Below are 14,725 nucleotides of genomic sequence, written 5' to 3' on the forward strand. Positions count from 1 at the left end.
CGCTTATTATTATTGTCAACCCATCTCGATTATATTATAAGATCGTAGTATTTGATTTATATAACTACGAATATTATCTGAGATAAGGGTTTTAAAACACCGAGTTCCTAATGTCACGCATTTAGAAAATTCTTTAAATTGTGTACGGTAGAAGAAGAAAATTTTAAAAATATGTTAATTGGTCACTCGGTGTGATAAACCCTTACGTAAGATAACCTTCGTAGTTATATATATCAAATACTATAATACACTTTAAGACGAAAACCGTATAGTTTGGTTATTTCAACCTATCGTTATCACGTTTATCGCCATACTCGGACGGTATAAAATGGCACAATTTCGTCGGTCAAGAAGACGGAAGGTGAAAATTTTTAAGGTATCGTATTTTTTCCTAACGTTACTCTAAGAAACTCTACCATTCGCATCCGAATATCAAATGGTAATCTGCCAACCAATCAAATTTCGCGAAAAACGAACCAAATATTTAAACTCGGCACCCTGGAAAACCACTTAAAACATATTTTGTGCCGTCGGGAACCTCGTATTACGTAATTTTCCTATTCGAACGGCACCGTACCGCTCGTTCGATATAAAGAAGATACTGTTGTGGAAGGGAATTGAAAAATGATTCGTGTTAGACGGGTTACGATGGCCCCGCACGTGATCCAAGTTGCTAACCTTAACGCCCGAAAGACTCGATATAAGATTATTTAAATAAAAAGTCTTGTAAAAATGGGAGAACAATTGCTTTTATGTCATACAGATTGTTCTGTAATAAAGTCTTTATATTTTTATAACAGATTGTATAAACTGCGTGGGAAGTATATTCTTGTAAATATTGCATCGATGGGAAAATATTGGGCTGCAGTTTGAAAAAATTGTAGACCTATAAGTTCCCACTGTCGTCCCTCCGACTGACAATCTGTCCTTCCTTAATTTCGAGAACGGGCTAGACGAAAATCCAGACCAAATATGGAAGCTTAGAGCGGGAGGTCCGGATTAACTAAATACGAACTTCCGGTTTACGTCGTAAGTCACGTTACTTCAGTTCAAAAGTTTCCCCCGAACGGAGTTAGATAAATGACCGAAACGACTGTATCGCTAACAGGAAAAGTATATGCAGAGGCGAGACATTACCAAAAGAATCGAGAAGATCGTGATTCGAAAAATTGCAGCCCCGCATTGCGATGACGTGGCAATAAATAATTAGGAGACGTCGAGTAATCGTTCCGACATCAAAAGCCGTCCAGAATTTTCGTAAAATACGGTTTTGATATCGGTGCCAACGTCATTTCTAATAAAACAAGATTTCGGCTTTCAAACGCACTCTTGGCGGAGCGTTCGTTACCGATCAAAATTCCTTTAAAGCGAATATAATGCGATAATAATTCCTTCAAACTGTTTGTAACGAAATAAACTCGGAAATGATTTGTGGCGAATTAAATTTGTAATACGCCGTCAAATATAGTACTAAAACCGCGTAACGAAAATTCTTGATCACCGGAGATCGCTAGTTATAACCTCATCCGAGGTCTGTAAACACCGGGTCGGGACACCAACGTTTCCTACGCGTCGTTTTTTCGCGCTCGTTAGGGAGGGAAGAAAAGCGTAAAGAATGTAAAGAGGCGAAAAATTTCTTACCAACGATGCCAGAGACTTTCAGACGAAAAATTTCTTCTTTTATTTTTCGCCGTAGCCGCCATATTGGTTTCTTAGTTCCGAGGTCGCGGTACGAATTTCGTGCTCTGTGTCTTGTGGTTGTCTGGTAAAAATTATTCTAGAGCAACGAAATTTTATCATTAAAAAACGCAAAAATTGTATCGTATTATATATTTTTAAATTTAAACGTGCGTAGAATTTACAAATATAATAAATATATATCCTATTATAAATCTTTAAAAACCCTATTCTTTCGGTCGAGTGAATTTTTTTTAGTAGATCGCCGTCGTCGTTTAAAGTGTCACGAATTTTTCGTAAGAACTCGTTAAATTATATTTCACACATAATACGGCTTTCGAAGTCTCGACACTTAATTGTGATTTATTACGCGTCCACACTTTATTTACGGTAGAAAAAACGCGTTCGGCGGTTTCAAAATAAAAAGCTATTGGCCCGTACGATACGGAACGAGGATAAATTGTTTAGTTTCGAAATGTAAAATTACAGAAGAAATTTGGAGAGATTTGTTAAAATACGAATATATTTAATTTTCTATATTCACGCGCATTTTTATATTATACAAACTGCAAACGGGAGCTTCGACGAAAGATTTTTATAAACGTTTCGTCCCAACACCATTCTCGCAAACTTCACGCGTCGCGTAAAGCAAATCTTCAAAATAATAACAAAGTTCCTAAACGAAGTTAGGCGTAAACACTAAATTTAATTATTTTTATAGAAAATTAAATAAGTATATTTGTAAAACTTTTTTAAACGGCAGGCAATACCGACAAATATCATCTTCGTTTACTGTTTATTTTATAATAAAATGATTATTAAGCAACATAATTATTCATTACAATACGCAATTTGTACCGTGTTAGATTACTCTCGATTATTACGAAATATAATCGAATTTAATTTAATATAATTTAAATGACCGAAAGTTTATTTCGATTACCGTATTTTATTTTAAAGTTTAAAGTATTTTTCGGTCCACAAACATATTATAGCATTTATTTCCGCTTAATAAGTCACATAATGTCGTTATACAACCCGTCAGAAAACTAAAACTTTACCCAAACAGTCTTAGACTAGTACGCTATCGCAGAACCACGTTTTAACGAAATTTAAACGGGGTTAATTACAACCATTTTAATGACGCCTACCGCAAACATTTTAGAATATGTGTTAAATATTAAAGCAGTTTGTATACCGGATTTTTGATTTCGTCTAACCACAAAATATTTAAAAGAAATCTCTATTAGTAACCCGATACTGTCCTTTCCAATTTCGCTAAATCTGTTACTTCGGAAAACGCGACACGTTCGTACCGAATGACAGCGCATACATCAAAATACGAAGTTATGAAAACAATAATAATTATAAAATATGCACCGAGTTTCGGTCGATGTTTTCTTATCGAATATATTCGAGCAATCTCGTACGGCCGTTGTTCCCGATAAAGGAAAAGATCGACTAGAAGAGGAAAATACTTTTCTGCAGTCTTCTAAGCCAGTACTGGTAACTATTATTTATTAAAATATTTATTATTGTATTACAAATCTCGCGCGGCAGAAATCTTCGCAATAAATAATAATTTAATTAATATAAATAAGATGTTTTTGAATGTAATTGACTGGTCAATATCTCTTACGACGATATCGCGCGGTTCCTGTTATAAATATATTGTTTTTTAAATCCGAAAAAGCGATGTTTAATTTCCTAAAAACATTTGTTTTAAAAAAAGCTCCTAAAATGTAAGCGGATCGTGTTTTTCCTAATTTACCGGTACATTAAGAAAGTGAATACAGTACATTATCAAACAATAAAATGTCGTCTCGGGACAAAAAATCTTTAAGGCAGCATTTCTTCATTTATTTACGATGAAAATTTATTACTATCGAATTCTGATAAATCTGGTTCCTCCGTATATAATCATTAATAAACCGGCACTTATGTTAACCGAAATCATCGCTCTCCCGGATCTGTCCGCGGGAAAACGGAGCAATCTTACACGAATTTTTACAATTTGGTGCCGAATAGCGAACCGTTTTTAAAAATAGGCAACGAGAAATTCGACGACTCGAGATGGAAAATGACAAATAACCAAATTCGCTCTAGAAACGTCGTACGCGCCACCGCGAAAGACCCAATATGGCGACTGCCGCCGCGCGTCGCGGTATCGCCGTCTGGCGTTGGTAGACTCGGCGTGGTCCGTTATAACTAGCCATCTCTAATTCCACCGCCCGATTTTAAAGATTTCGGAATTGTTCGAAGTTTGCGCTCGGGAAAATGGTCCGGACCCGAACGCCGGTCTCTTCCCGGTAACGGGCGGTAAAGCCACCGGATTCCGCGCCTTCCTTACCTACGGCCTTAGGCGGATAATACGCCGGCGGGTTCGAATCTCGGCGGGAAACGGATTACGGCGCCAAATACTTTTCTAATTTCCACCGAGAAAATTAGGATTTTGTTATCGTAACATTTGTTTGTCACGCGCTTTAAATATTTTATATCGAAAGCAGTCGGACGTTTTAAATATAGTGTTTCCGGGTAGCGATAACCACCTCCGGCGGAGCGACCCCACCTTGCCAACCTAGCGCCGAGGTTTTCGTCGTTATGGCGATAATCGACCGGCAGGCGCGGCCGGGCCAATAACTGCAGATTAGACGAGAGAGGAACTTTGACCTCTCCGCATTCCCGGTGGAAAGAAAAATCTGCAAAGCGGACATTTTTACGGCCCGGCAAATAAGTCAAAAATAAAAAGTTGCCGTTGGCGGTAAAAGTCCGAAAGGAATTTCGGCATTTAAGCGCAGTTTTTTATCGCGCGGGACGTAAAAAAGGCGAAAATTGCCCGCGCTCCCCGGTGGCTTGAGACGTTTTATTGCCAATTACTGGGGGGGGGGGGTTATAGGCTACCGCCGTACGATATCGAACTCGCTCGATAGAAGGGACCGTCCGCGGCCGGACCCCCGATAAACTTCCTCCGAATGACTTTGGGTTTATTACGGCCCGGTCCGGCAAAAACGACACGACCGTCGGATTTCTCTTTCCTTCCCTAATTATTATTCTCGCGGTTTGAGCTCCGTCCGGAAGTCGGAGGTGAGCGGGGTTCCGTGTCCGGCGTCCCTCCCGCGACGACGGGACGAGAGGAATTGGAAATGGAGGGGAAAAGCGCGTGCCCGGGCATAAATTGTCCCGGGCCGTTTTCGTTCTTCCCCCCTCCACCCGAGACGGAAACGGAACGACGTCGATAGATCCAAGGTCGGAATACGCGTGCCGTTCGAACGCCGTTCCGCCTCTTATCGGCATTATTAGTCTCCCGACCGCCGATAAAGAGTTGTTAATCGTCGCTCGACTTTCGTCCCGACCACCGGCCCCGGAAAATGGAAGCGGCAAAAACGGTAACAAGACGGCGCCCCGCTCTTTCCCGCGGAAATAAGCCGGAAGTAACGACGAATCTCCTTTCAGGAAAAATCCTTCGGACTGGACAATCCCGGTTTCGTATCGGACCCGACGGAGAGGGGGAAGACGCCGGAAGAGGAGACCGTCTCGGTGGTCTCTCGAGGAAACTGGGCCAACAAGTGGGAGTTCCTGCTGTCCTGCATAGGATTGTCCGTCGGAATCGGAAACGTCTGGCGATTTCCCTATCTGGCCTACGAAAACGGTGGAGGCGAGTTTACTTTTTATTCCGCCTTCCGCCGGCTTTTTTCCCTCCTAATTTCCCTCACTGTTTCAGGAGCCTTTCTCGTCCCCTACTTGATCATGCTGTTGCTGGCGGGAAAACCCATGTACTTCTTGGAACTGGCCTTCGGACAGTACTCGGGAAAGAGTTGCCTGGTCGTCTGGTCTTCCGTCCCTTTGGCCAAAGGTAAGTAGCGGCGCCCGCTTCCCCGGGACGGAAACCTCCCATTAAAGTGTGGTTACCCGCGGCAGGCGTGGGTTTCGGCATGATGACCGTCTGTCTGATCATCGTCATCTATTACAACGTCGTTATGGCCTACACCGTATTCTACATCGCTTCCACCTTCCAATCGGTCCTACCCTGGAGCACCTGCGACGCCGAATGGGCCGTCAACACCTCCTGCACGCTTCGATCCGAAAGGGTGAGTCGGAGTCTCATCGCGCGCTTTTCCTTCTTTTCTGTCGTTACACAAGTGCTAAAAGGGTCCCGGTGAAAAAGAGAAAATCCTTTCGCCTCGGGGGCTTTTCCGATCGTCGATCCGCGGTTCGGTTGGGAAAACGCCGGGCTTCCGATTTCGGTTCCGAGCGGATTCCCGCCACTCGAGGAACCATTCCCGGTCCGTGGACGGAAATTCGTCGTTTCCGGCGGTAGTTAACGCGACGAATTCTATTACTCCGGTCGCGGTCGAACGGACCGTCCGGAAAGCCCTAAGACTTTTTGGGAGACGAGAGACCGCGATAAGAGTCCGGTGGAAAGATTTACGAGTCGCGGGTGACGGGCGCCTCGTAAAAACTCTCGTAAATCAATCTTATCCGCCGTTTACGTCTTTCTAATTACAACGAAAAAGATTTGTCTCGAGCGCGGCACAAAAACTCGTCGTCTCCCGGCTTAGGTTAGTCGTTTCTAATTTTGCCAAATTTTTGTTTTGCAGACGAACCGCACGGGAGAAAGGAAAACACCGAGTCAAGTGTATTGGGAGTAAGGCCCGTTTAGTGTGGTAGGAAAATCGCGCGATTCCGAGTCGGGAACCGGAAACGGAAAATTAATCGGCCGCACGCTTTCAGGAGGTACGTCTTGGACACCACCGACGGTCTGTGGGAGTTGGGAGGAATCAAATGGGACCTGTGCCTGTGCCTGCTGCTGGGGTGGACGGTGGTGGCCGCCTGTCTGGCGAAGGGGATCAAGTCTTCCGGAAAAGTGGGTGAGCCCTTCTCCGTCCCGCGCCTCCCGTCCCCGACGGGTTGACCCGCCTTCCGTCTTTTTCAGGTGGTGTACTTCGCCGCCACTTTTCCCTACCTGGTGCTGGCGGTGCTGTTGATCTGCGGTCTGATGCAGGAGGGAGCGGTGGAGGGAGTGCTCTTCTTCGTCACCCCGGAATGGAGCAAGTTGAGACGCATCGAAGTAGGTCCCGCTCTCGGTGTTTACTTTTGGTTTGCCCGACCGCCATCCAAACTTTTTTCTTCCGGAAGGTGTGGCAGGCGGCGGCCGGACAGATGTTCTTCTCGCTGAGCATTTCCATGGGCGCTCTCATCTCCTACAGCAGCTACAACGAATATCGGAACAACATTTACAGGCCGGTGGCCTTTCCTCTCTTCCTCGCTTTCCGGGGCCAAACCCTAATTAGCGAATTTTTCTCGTTTCTTTGCGTACGCGACCGAGAATTAAAATCTAGACGGGTTACGGTGGTCGGCTTTTAACATCCCGAGTAACAGAGTTTCGGTAACGTCGCCAGGAAAAAGGGTGTTTATTTAATGGTGTTTAGACGCTAGAAAATAGAGGTTTAATTACCAGTCGAGAGTAGAAAGAAAGAGGCGGTTGCCGGGTTTGGAAGGAGCATAATTTTACAGGAAGTGGTCACCGGTTTTTGTTTCCGCTTCGACCGAGATATCTTAGTACATTTATCGCATCGCCCTACAAAATCGACGATATTTTGATTGTTTCTCGGCGCCTCGAACACTGCGGAGTTTCCATTTGTTTCTCGCAGAAGGACGAAAGTCACTCCGCCGATCTTTTCTCTATACCTCCGGCCATTTTTCCGCCATCGGACGAGGGTAGGTGGTCACCGATTATAAATCGTTTTAAGAAGAATCGAGCGAGGAAAGACTTCGGCCGAGCCGAATTGCGGGGAAGCCGGACGGTTTTCCTTCTCCGCGCCGAAAATGCGTAGCGGATCACCCGTCGCCAGTCTACCAACAAATGGAAGACGACGGCCCGGGCGATTATTTGCGGAGCGTAGTCTAACTTACGTCGCGGCTTGTTCCATATAAATAGCGCCTCTCGAAGGTACGCGGAAACACCGAGACGGAAAGGGCCGAAAGGGTCGTTCTTCCGACGTTTCGATCTTTTCGTCTTTCTTCGCGCCGACCGACGGAAGCCGAAGGAACCGACTTTTCCTCCGTCGCTCCATCGTAGAAACCTCTTTAGGTTGGAAGATCCGTTAGAAAGCCCACGTCGGAGCGAAATCCGTCGACGTTTTCCCGGAACGGCGTCACGTATCTTTTTGAACGGTTGCAGGGACGCTTTGGTGGTCAGCGTGCTGGACACCGTCACCAGCGTGGTGGCCGGACTGGTCATCTTCTCCGTCCTGGGAGCCATGGCCCACGATTTGGGAGTCGACGTGTCCGAAGTGGTGGCTAGCGGTGCGTATCTCCCGCCCGCCGCCCTTCGCCGGTCTCGCGGGTGGCGGCGGGAGATGACCCTGACCCGAATTTACCCTTAGGACCCGGACTCGCTTTCGTGGCCTATCCGGAAGCGCTAACTCCTCTTCCGGTACCCCAACTCTGGTCCTTCCTCTTCTTCTTCATGCTCTTCATCCTGGGATTGGACAGCGAGGTGAGTCTCTTCCGTTTTCCGGTGGAAATACCCTTCCCGAGATTCTAACCGCTCCGTCCCCGTTTCAGTTCGCCTTGCTAGAAAATATATTGACCAGCCTGGCCGATCGATTCGTCGTCCTCAGGAAACACAAGACGCTCTTCTGCCTGGTCACCAGCTGCTGCTGCTTTTTTCTGGGACTTCCCTGCGTCACTCGGGTGAGTAGTCTTCCGTCTTCTTTCTTTCTCGTCGTCCCCGGCTGAAAGACCGTCTTTCGTGGCAGGGAGGTCAGTACGTTCTGACGCTGATGGACAGGTACGGAGGAGGAACCGCGGTGGTATTCGTGGCCGTGTGCGAAAGTATAGCGGTGGGATGGATCTACGGTAAGAGTTCCGTCCTCCCCGGCGCGGCGGAAATTCCTCTCTAACGTCTTTTTTCGGTTACAGGTAGCGGACGCTTCTGCCGAGACGTAGAAAGGATGCTGGGCACCAGACCCGGTTGGTACTGGAAGATCACCTGGACGGTTTCCGCTCCCGTCGTCCTGACCGTAAGTCGTCGTTTCGACGGCCGTTCTCGGGCCCGGGCTCTCTCGACTTCTTTTTTCTTTTTCAGTTCGTCTTCGTCTATTCTCTGATAGAACACGCGCCCATCCATTTAGAGGACCCCAGGTTCCCGCCCTGGGCCAACGTCTTGGGCTGGAGTCTGGCCGGACTGGCCATGATCCAGATTCCCCTGTGGGCCGCGGTGACCGTCGCTCGGCAGAAGACTACCGGTTTCCTGCGAGTGAGTGCCTATTTTCCCTTCCGATCTGGTCGGACTTCTTTTGATTCGGGTTCTCTCGTTGGCAGAAAGTGAAAGAGGCCGCGAAATCCTCGCCGGAATGGGGCCCCAACGACCCCGATCTGAAACGGGAGGAGAAAATCCATTCGGAGGACGGCAAAATATATTCCATTCACCTGTGACGTTTGAGAGTCTCCCGAGGACGGACGACGCCTTTCCTGTTTATAATCCGGATAATTTAAGAATCGTCGACCATCCGACAGAGTACGAACGACCGGAAGTGCCGAAAACGGCGTAGGAAGAGCCGTCCCCGTCGTTTCCGAAGAGGCTTTAAGACACCGGAACGCCCGAACTGCAATAACGGTTACGACGGGAAAGCGGAAGAAGCGGCCGCCAAACCGTTCTCGTCCGTCCTCTTACGAATGACGACCAATAAATGTATACGTAGTGTCTGTCTTTCGTTTAAAACTTTTTACCTAATAGGCTTTCTCCAATAAATCTGGAATTATCGGCAGTCTGGTTTCCGTCGGTGGCTACCGGAGATCGTATAAGGTCGAGGTCGGGACACCCGTGTTCCTTACGGAGTCGCCATTTTGGTTCCTTAGTTCCGCGGTCGACGAATAGATGTCGCGCTCCGTACACGAAGTAAACTGCAGGGTTGTTCGAGTTCGAGCCACGAAATTCCTTGTATAATTGCAAATAGAGTACGCCTTTTCGTTCTGACATTTACTCGGAGGCAGGCTTTAACTGAATATATTTCGAAATAAAAAGCTATATCGATGGTTGGTGGATAAATTTATTTCATTTTGGAATGCAATATCAGAATAGAGATTTTGAGATCATCGTTAAAATAAGAAAAAATATACATTTGTTTTTCGGTATTGAGGTGAATTTTTATATTACACAGAATATCAGAGTAAACGTTTTTGTAAAGAGGACCAGATCGAGATAAAACAATGTATAAAGTTGGCAAGAAAGGTTTTAAGTAAAGTAAATCTTCAAAAGTGTTTGCGAGAGATAATATCGTAGTTCCTAAATGAGGGAAGTTACGCCTATAAACTAAAGAGTTAAATAGGTAAAAATTTATTAAACGGTAGGCGACACCAACAAATAGAAATATCAACTTCGTCTTTATTTATTATTTTATAATAAAATGATTATTAAGCGACAAACATTAATTATTCATTTAAAATACGTAATTTGTACTATATTACATTACTCCCAATTATCATAAAATATTAATTTAAATGGCTAAAATTTAGAATAAAATAATTGAAACGAAAATTTTTAAAGTATGTTTTCAATCCACAAACAGCACATTTTAACAGATTTATTGTTTAATAAGTCATATTATGTTGTTATACAAAACAAACTTCACCGCAAACAGTGTACAGATTGGTACCGATGCAAGAACCATGCTTTAATGTTCCAATTACAAACGCTATTGAACAATTGAAAAACACTTGTTTGGTCAAAACTTGGAGAATACAGAACAAAAATACTATACTCCATTTCTGAACTGAAAAAGTGAATGATATTAGCCATTACAGTACAAAGATATTTCCGGATTATTTACCAGATGCAATTTCTCATCTGGTAAATAGAATATCTAGTTACCAGATGCAGTTTTTCGTCCTCTACCATTTTTTGTGCAGATTTTGGGCATACAGTACTGCACGTGGCTAGATTTTACTTACAGTGAAGAAAATACATTGTCTACGTTTTACTGTTCGGATGATTATTACTGTTTATGGGAAAGCTTTACCCACAAATTTAAAATTTACCAAATATAATTTAAAACAGAGGGCTGGCATATTTACAAATGTATACATTTATTTATGATAATTTACAATTTATGTGTGTGTATCGACAGCAATTTTCTCCCGCCCGCTCTTTTAAATGGCGATTTCTCAAAGTGTATCTAAAGATTCGGTTACGTTACATTACAAAAGTTATTCCAAACACTTGGTAAATTTATATTTTCGACATTATTTCAACCACTAACCTCGCAAGGCCCGGGATTGTCCATTGTTTCCGCGTATCTCTTCCGCAATATCGAAGCCATTTAGCTCTGCCGGCTTTGTTCCGTTTTCTCACCGACAACCTTACACCTTTTGCCTAGAATTTTTATAATTCGGTGCCTAACGCCAAATCGAGGAAAAACAAAAATAGATAACGAGAAATCCGGCTAATCGAGATCGATAAAAAGAGCCAAGTTCTCTCTACAAACGCCGTACACACCACCACAAAGGAACCAATATGGCCACTGCCGCAATGTATCGCGGTATCCCGTCCAACCTCCTATAGGATAATAGATGCGAGATGGTGGGACGAAAATTGGGCGTTTTCCGCGTTTTCGAGTGTCGAATTCCGTAGAGGAATCCAAAGGATTGGTGTTTTGGCAGTTGTAATGGTTAGGCCTCACGTGAACCGACGGAGGCATTTCTAGTTATATCCTACGTCCGGTGGAACTCGGCCAAGTTTTCTCGGGGACCAAGTTAGAAGGTTCTTAAGAAGAAATGGAAATAATAAAGCTCTTCGTTCGACCAACCGCATTTATTTCTCCATAGTTCATTTCGTATTTCGATATTTGTCTTTTGTAACCCGATTCCTGGGTCGTTACGTGAAAAAATACGCGTCACGATTTACGGCAACAAAACCGCGGAATTACAAATACCATAGTAAAATTCGTCCGAGACCGGCTCCCGTGGCAACTCCCGTTTGTGGCCAGATAATGGCGCGAGAGAATCGTGAAATCCGCATGGACGGACGAAATCCCGTGCGATTCCTAAGATAATTTCGTTTCTTTTCCGCAGCCGATCCACCGCACAAATTTTCAACGGGTACGCGGACCCGTCATCGGCCCCTTCGGGATTATGCATATAGCAAACACAGTTTACAGACTGATGCGTAAACTACTTTTATACAATATTTTACATATTTATTGTGTTTACTGCTACGTGTCTAATCTCGAAAGGACCGACCAGACTCTGTGTACCCGAAACGCATTCCCGATATTAATTACAGTTACATTTGTATAATTTGAGTCAAGTTCCTTCTGGTGTACACGTCGTCGGCCGTTTTCATTGTGGTCGTAATTTGATTAATACACATTAAACGAATGGCCTAATTTTAATATCGCCGGAACGAAGCCGCAGTTTAGTCCGGTTTCGTTTACACCTCTATTTATTTACGTACGGTCGAATGGCGTTACGCTTACCGATTTTTCATTTAGAACCGTCGAGCGAAAGTTTCGAAATATTGGCAATAGGTAAAATATGGCGAAGAATATATAACGGTGGATAAGGAAAAGAAATAACGCGTCGGGAGCGAAAACACCGACCGGTTTATTTTATTTTATCAATACGATAGAGGCGGAGCGAAAGATTTAAATAAGGTTAGGTTCGACCGGAGGGCCAGCCAAGACGGGTGGGAATTAAACCCAATTTAACAATAGACGACCGTATCGTTAAATTCGGTTTAGGGTGGTCTATCTAACACCTTTCGGCGGGAAATTTTTAAATGGAAATAACGCCACTTCCGGTTTGCACGGGAAGTTCGTACATAGTTAATGGGGTTCTCCCGTCCCCGGGTTTCCATATCCGGTCTGGCCGACGTAACTCGGTTCTCGAGATTAAGAAAAGACGGTGGGAAATGATAGGTCGACATTTTTTCAAACTGCGGCCGCGGTTTTGAAAACATCGTAGACCTACTTAAATAAAGACGCGGATAAACTTACTATCGACGGGGAAATCCTTTATTTGCACCGGTATCGGGGAACAGAAAACGAAAGTACTAGGACCGTTAGCGGGAGTCGGATAAATTGCGCGAGCTTTTTCTGCGATAAAACATCCGTCCAAACAACGCGGTGGAAATCGAAAGCTTTTAATTTCGCTTTCGATTTTAAACGCCCCGACGGGTTTTATTCCCACGACTTTCTCTTTCGCAAATAGAAACGTAGAATCGAAAGCACTAAATAATAAGGGCCAGGAGTATTATTAATCGTAAGCTTGCGTGTACGTACTTAGGAGATACACTCCGTCCGTGCATTTATCGGTTAATTCTCGCTAAGCCAAGTCGATAATGCCTATGGCCTCCGTGTTATATTTTTTCCAAAACTGCACTAAACAAACGTGAATTTAGGGGTAGTACGGCGTTACGACGAATTGCCACTTTCGCTAACGTCGATCCAAAAATTGACAGTAAACGATACGCCGCATTTTTTAAATGGTTGATATACATTTCCAAAATTCATCGATTTTGCCGATTTATGTAACCTTTGGAGACCTCGATCCATTCTTTATCTTTTAATTGCGGATATGATTGCTTTTTTTTAATCTAGAAAGTCGATAATAGGTTCCAGCAACACTACAAACCTGTTCGATACAACGTAAGTTGATAACCACCTCACTATGAAGTACAACAATAAATCATTTATTTGTTCATTTAAATCGAATTCGGCAACGAAATTTCGAAACTGACGGTGGTTTTTTGCGTTGGTTGGAATAAAATTTTCGATTTTAATGAACGGTGTAAGCGCGTGATTAAAATTAAAGCGTAAAGGAAAAATGTAGTGCGCGCTAGCATCAAATTTTAAAAACATCAGACGCTGCTTGGGTACGCTAACTGCGAATTTTTAAAAAAACACGAGTTGACTGTGGCTCCGGCGTATTTACAAGATACAGAAATTTTTTAAAATAACAAATATTTTTTATTTATTAGTTAAGCCACAATTAAGCTCTCGAAGAGCCACGCGCGGCTCACCGGCTACAGTTTGATTCTTATATAACAACGATGCCCGACGAAATGCCGCGATAATTTGAATCGGCATAAATTTTGAGTTTTTTTTAGGCTTCGAGCGAATCGACGTTAATCGAGGAAGCGCTAAACGAGGTCTTGCTGTATTTTTTACGCGGAGAGCAAGACGGAGGAGACAATATATTTCGCAGTTTCCGCTACGTCATCGGCCGGCGCGCCTCTGTCGGGTGGGGTAGAACCCCGATTATCCCGGACGCTACATCGGCGACAAAAGAACGGCCACGGGTTTCCGCCACAGTCTACTTCCCCCTTCCCCGCCCCGCAGACTGGGGATATTTTTTAAAAATTCTTTCTGCCCCGTGGGCACTAAAAGGGTCTCTTTATAGCCAGTTCGTCGAGTTCGGCCGGACTCGCGACGAGGCCGCCGGGTGGCCAGGGACGGGGCCCGACGCATCCGAACAAACCACCTACAAAAAACTCCCGGGGACTTTTCCACCCGTCCGAATTCGATCCCGAATCCCCCGGAGCGGTAGGCTGCCACCTCGACCGCTCGGCCATCCGGCTGTCAGATAGCCGGTATGGAATGCGTCCGGAGCGTCTACGAAAATCGGAAGTGGCGGCCATTAATTAGATAAGTTATCTCTAGGGGCGAAGATCGGCGTCCGAGACGAAACTCCGTTTAAATCGGGCGGCGGAGGCACCCTTCGCGGCGCCCGCCCGCCCGGATTTCCCCCGCGGTAAAACTCGGGCGGTCCGGAGGGAACGTGCGCCCGAAAAATTCGACAAATTACTTACTTCGTCCCTTTTATCATACTTTGCTGACCGTTATCCCTACGCCATCACGGAAAGGATGGGCGTTGTCTCGGACTCTTTTGCCCGTCTCCGCGTTTTCGGACCCCAATTCCGGATAAAAAAATTTCGTGGGTACGTACAGTACGTATCCGCGTCTTGAATTTGGGTAGACCTAGAAAAACGTTGTTCGGCGCCTTTCTTGACTCGTGGGTAAAGGGTCGACGCTATTAAATTCCGGTT

At 44.8% G+C, this 14,725-nt stretch overlaps 1 protein-coding gene across 1 annotated transcript; it reads left to right on the top strand.

The window, feature by feature from the left end:
• The first annotated feature begins 4,964 nt into the window (after positions 1 to 4,964).
• On the top strand, positions 4,965 to 9,716 carry LOC136982579 (sodium- and chloride-dependent glycine transporter 1-like). The gene is made up of 15 exons (XM_067279105.1): positions 4,965 to 5,063; positions 5,131 to 5,332; positions 5,399 to 5,530; positions 5,596 to 5,765; positions 6,276 to 6,322; positions 6,409 to 6,541; positions 6,611 to 6,745; positions 6,814 to 6,917; positions 7,859 to 7,983; positions 8,064 to 8,176; positions 8,245 to 8,373; positions 8,439 to 8,538; positions 8,602 to 8,702; positions 8,768 to 8,938; positions 9,004 to 9,716. Exons 1-15 carry the CDS (start codon positions 5,046 to 5,048, stop codon positions 9,115 to 9,117), a joined length of 1,794 nt encoding a protein of 597 aa, XP_067135206.1. The 5' UTR covers positions 4,965 to 5,045; the 3' UTR covers positions 9,118 to 9,716.
• Positions 9,717 to 14,725: the final 5,009 nt, after the last annotated feature.

The sequence above is a fragment of the Centruroides vittatus genome, unplaced genomic scaffold (genome assembly GCF_030686945.1).
Source record: "Centruroides vittatus isolate TY-2023 unplaced genomic scaffold, ASM3068694v2 contig_854, whole genome shotgun sequence".
In the NCBI taxonomy this organism is placed as follows: domain Eukaryota; kingdom Metazoa; phylum Arthropoda; class Arachnida; order Scorpiones; family Buthidae; genus Centruroides; species Centruroides vittatus.